We start from the raw sequence: 5015 nt of genomic DNA on the forward strand, positions 1-5015 counted from the left end.
GACTTTGTAACTAGAGCTTCTGACTTTGTGGAAGAACCAATCAAACCATGTTCCTTGTTTCATATTCACCAACGTCAGAATCAAGAATGCTTTACTTTGCACTTTTTTCGTTCAATCCACTATTTTAATTTCTTCCACATATTTTTATTTTATTTTTTTGATCGAATTTCAATTCAATTTATCTAAATTAACAAATTAAACAGTATAGTATAATAAATTCGACCTGATTTACCACATTTAATAGATACTAAATTCTCCCATATTTTTAAGGATTAAAAGATTCTTTTATTTTTTTCACACACAATTTTTAATAAAAGTAAAATTTCATATATTATCTAAAAACATTTAATTAAAAGTAAGTTCAATATTTTTGTTTGTTAAGACTGATCTCACAAGTACTAGCTAAGAATCGTGTTATAATTCGAAATGTGAAACAGACAAAAAAGTCTTAGTCAAGAACATGTGTGGACTGTGTTTAGTTCTTCCATATAATATAAATATCATATCACACTTTTTCTTGGCCACCGAATTACTTGTTTCATCCTCTTCTCCTACTTTCTTTTCTCCACGAAATGGCTACAGTTACTACTGCCATAATTCTCTTCACCTTGACAATACTTTCTCTAACTTGGGCATGGAGGATGCTTAATTGGTTATGGTTGAAGCCAAAGAAGCTAGAGAAGCTTCTAAGAGAACAAGGGTTTAAAGGTAATTCATATAGGCTTTTAGTTGGAGACGTAAGAGATCTTTTGAAGACGAGAAAGGAAGCAACATCTAAGCCTATGAATCTTTCAGATGATATTGGGCCTCGTGTGTTTTCCTATGTTCATCACAGTGTTACAAAATATGGTATGTCTCTTTATATTCCCAAAGGATATGTTTCTAATTTTATTTTAAGCAAAATATTTCTTAAACTTAATTTTATGTATTAATTATCGTTCTCAAGATCTGAGTTTATTTAAATATTTAATTTACAAATTTAATGAATATATGAATTTTTGTTAAAGATAATAATATATTTTATAAGATTTGCTTAAAGATGTTTATGAAGTTTTGAATTTTTGTAAAAAATAATAACATTTTTAATATTTTAGAATATAAAAATTAAATAAATAATTAAGTTAAGAAAAAAAGATAAATTATTAATCATTATTTGAAATTACCATTATAAAAAGTTCATTATTTAAATTGGATTTGAGTGCCCCATCTATCTTTTTGGAAAAGATTTGAGTACCCCATCTCTCTTTTTGGAAAAGATTTGAGTGCCCCACTTAATTATTGTGATTATTTATTGCAGAAATTTTGATAGATTTAATAGGGACTATAGACTAGTAATAGTTTCATTCTACTCAACTTGTTAATAAAATAATAATTTAAAGAAATTATTATAAAAAACAAAAGAGAATTGAGAATAAAGTAATTAATAGGTGTGCTACTTTCAAACTCTCAAAGCGTCTTGTGGACAATAAAGTATTTGATCATGTTTTTTTTATTACATAAATGGATTTAGGTCTTCTTGGTTCCTCTATTCTCTGGAGCTAAATCTCAGTCGTTAAATTAATCTAATTAATCTTATTCTCTAAGATTGTAAGATTACTTTAACGACTGAAATTCCGCTATAAAGGCTGGAGAGGCTACAAAAGATCAATAAAATTTTGGTCTTAACCCTCTTCTTAAGGGAAATGAGCTCTTATAATCTGAAATTCGGCTGAGAGATAAATTTAATCTGATAAAAAATTGTTCCGGTCAAGATTCGACTTGCTTTAGGCACAACTATCCTCTCTAAAAACTAGTATAGATTTGGAGAATAGAAAAACAGAACACAGGAAATTCCAAGAAGGAAGAAAGACTTTGTAGTTGATTTCTTACAATGAACCACTTCATGTTTTCATGTAGAAAATATAAACAGTTCAGTTTCTGTACTCAAAGTTTCCAATATTTGGTATTTCAAGTCAAATTCAAATAGCATAACTAAAGTTTCTTGTTCTCCTCAATTCTTGATTTATACTTTTTTTCTATATCTTTAGTAAAAGTCTTATTGCTGATGGTATGCAGGAAAGAATTCTTTTATGTGGTTTGGACCGATACCGAGGGTGAACATCACAGATCCTGAGCAAATTAAAGATGTACTTAACAAAATCTACGACTTCCGAAAGCCGAATTCGAATCCACTAGTCAGGTTACTAGCTAATGGTCTTGTAAGCTATGAGGGAGAAAAGTGGAACAAGCATAGAAAGATAATCAACCCTGCATTCCATTTAGAAAAATTGAAGGCAAGTTTCCCTTTACTAGATTTACTGATATAGATCTTATGTACCTAATTTGCAGACTGTGAAATCAAATTTTGAGTCCCTAAATGTCTTTATAAGTGGGAGACATTCATCATCTTACAATCCGATTTTGTTAGCATCAGAAGTTAGGTTTTAAAGAAAACATGATTTGAGTTCTTGATTCACATGGGCTTAGTTTGACTTTAAGGAATTTTAACCTGTCTTTATCTCTTACGCCATAGATAATGTTACCAATATTCTTCAAAAGTTGCGATGATCTGATTAGCAAATGGGAGAAAATGTTGTCATTGGAAGGATCGTGCGAAATGGATGTATGGCCTTTCCTTCAAAATTTGGCTAGTGATGTTATTTCTCGAACGGCGTTTGGAAGTAGTTTTGAAGAAGGAAAAAGAATATTTCAACTTCAAATCGAGCAAGCTGAACTTACGAAGCAGATTATGATGAAAGTTTATATTCCTGGATGGAGGTAGGACTAATTTGTGCATAAAAAATATGCATGATCAACTAATATTTACAATTAAGAATAAAAGAATATGTGGTATCGATCGATTTAGAAATAGGATTTCCTTCATATCATGTTAATTACAAGACTAATTATGTTAATTTTGAAGGTTTCTACCAACTACGACCCATAAAAGGATGAAGGAAATTGACAGAGATATAAAAGCTTCACTTACAGATATGATTAACAAGAGAGAGAAGGCACTCAAGGCAGGTGAAGCCACTAAGGATGACTTATTAGGCATACTTTTGGAGTCAAATCACAGGGAAATGGAAGAACATGGAAACAATAAGAATGTTGGAATGAGTCTTGAAGATGTAATAGAGGAATGCAAGTTATTCTACTTTGCTGGACAAGAGACCACTTCAGTTCTGCTTGTTTGGACAATGGTGTGTTTAAGTAGGTACCCTGATTGGCAAGCACGTGCAAGGGAAGAAGTATTTCAAGTCTTTGGCAACAAAAAACCAGATTTTGATGGACTAAGTCATCTTAAGATTGTAAGTGTTTTTTTTCTTTCTCTTCATACTATAAAATATATGCCTTGTTACTTACCATTGATTTTATATAGGTCACCATGATTTTGAATGAGGTTCTTAGGTTATACCCACCTGTAATAGCACTTGCTCGAAGTGTTCACAAAGATGTGAAGCTTGGAAACATAACATTACCCGCTGGAGTGCAAGTTTCCTTACCAGTGGTTTTGGTTCACCATGACTGTGAACTATGGGGTGATGATGCTAAGGTGTTCAATCCTGAGAGATTTTCTGAAGGTGTTTTAAAAGCAACAAATGGCAAAGTTTCATTTTTTCCATTTGGTGGGGGTCCTAGAATTTGCATTGGACAAAATTTTTCTATGTTGGAAGCGAAAATGGCAATGGCAATGATTTTACAACATTTTTCGTTTGAACTTTCTCCATCCTATGCTCATGCTCCGGCTACGGTAATTACTCTTCAGCCACAATATGGTGCTCATATAATTCTACGTAAAGTGGAAATATAAAATTAATAATTAGCTTTTTGTATTATTAGAAGGCTCATAATGTAACATAGCAAACCCATAATATAGTAAAACATCATTTACTACAAATACTATCATATTAAAACTTTTTCTGAAAGCTAAATATATGTATATAGGTGATGAAGTTTATAATACCTTTTACATTGGCTCTATGTTAATTAAACCTACACATGTTGGCATGTAGGCAACTTTGGCATTTTACAATTTCTTATGAATAGCAGACTTTCTATCATAGTTGCTTACTTGAACATCAATTCGGTTTATTTGGATTTTGTTAAAAATAAGCTAAAAGCGAAAGGGCAATAATGATACATAAGAGTTTTGTATTATTCTATTCTCTAGTATGTTTTTACAATATAAAGTTAATTTTTTTTTTATAGGACACATATAGGTAAGTAAATGCTCATATTGCAGACCAACAGTATTACTAGTAATTACTAAACCACTTAGTAATGGAAGTTAGGAGAATATGAAGACAAAAGAATGGACATCCATTTAGTATATTCATAACATTAACATATTTGAATTTGTAAAAGTGTTTTCAATTAACGGTTATTTGAAAAAAAAATTAAAAATTATTTTAATTAATTTATATATGTTGTGAAAAATCAAATCAAGAGTAAGGTATTGGAGAATAAAAATGAATGAGAAGAAGAGAGATCTATGGTATTATTATTTTATTATTAAAATTATTTATAGGGCACAAGTAAATAAATGAGTATCAATGGACATGATTTAATGGACTTAATATTCATAATACTTTCCGTTTGAATGTCCGTCGAAGATATGCATACTTCATTAAAACCTTATTAAAAAAGCCGAATGAAAAAAAATGAAGAAAAGAGTAAATTATTCTTTGTGCTAGAAAGTTTCATTAAAATTCTAAAGTGACTCATTAAAGCCTTATCGGAAAAACATATGGGAGAAAACCATGGTGAAGGAAAAAAGAGTGTATAACACATTTATTTTTTCCTTCACGTAGACAATTATATCTGAGACGAATAATTGACCATAAGTAATTGTTGCTCAAAAGTTTCACTTGACAATGACAAGTTGAAAAATTTGTTATATCTCTTTTACTATAATAATTCTTTTCAAAACAATTACATGTAATATTATTTCCGTATAAACGTTCTATAACCTTTTCTAAAAGACAAGCTACAAATTCTGGCTTGTCTCATATAGTGCTAAAACTTCCCAATTA

At 30.2% G+C, this 5015-nt stretch overlaps 1 protein-coding gene across 3 annotated transcripts; it reads left to right on the forward strand.

The window, feature by feature from the left end:
- The first annotated feature begins 510 nt into the window (after positions 1 to 510).
- On the forward strand, positions 511 to 4043 carry LOC101500476 (cytochrome P450 72A68-like). 3 transcript variants are annotated; one of them, XM_004488611.4, is made up of 5 exons: positions 511 to 849; positions 2056 to 2273; positions 2513 to 2757; positions 2903 to 3290; positions 3362 to 4043. In XM_004488611.4, the coding sequence occupies exons 1-5, from the start codon at positions 573 to 575 to the stop codon at positions 3791 to 3793; spliced, it is 1560 nt and encodes a 519-aa protein (XP_004488668.1). In that variant the 5' UTR covers positions 511 to 572; the 3' UTR covers positions 3794 to 4043. The 3 variants fall into 3 exon arrangements, with proteins under 3 accessions (XP_004488668.1, XP_012567743.1, XP_027190539.1); XM_012712289.3 differs by lacking the exon at positions 511 to 849 and adding an exon at positions 1583 to 1908; XM_027334738.2 differs by lacking the exon at positions 511 to 849 and adding an exon at positions 1923 to 1942.
- Positions 4044 to 5015: the final 972 nt, after the last annotated feature.

Source organism: Cicer arietinum, chromosome 1, assembly GCF_000331145.2.
Source record: "Cicer arietinum cultivar CDC Frontier isolate Library 1 chromosome 1, Cicar.CDCFrontier_v2.0, whole genome shotgun sequence".
Taxonomy (NCBI): domain Eukaryota; kingdom Viridiplantae; phylum Streptophyta; class Magnoliopsida; order Fabales; family Fabaceae; genus Cicer; species Cicer arietinum.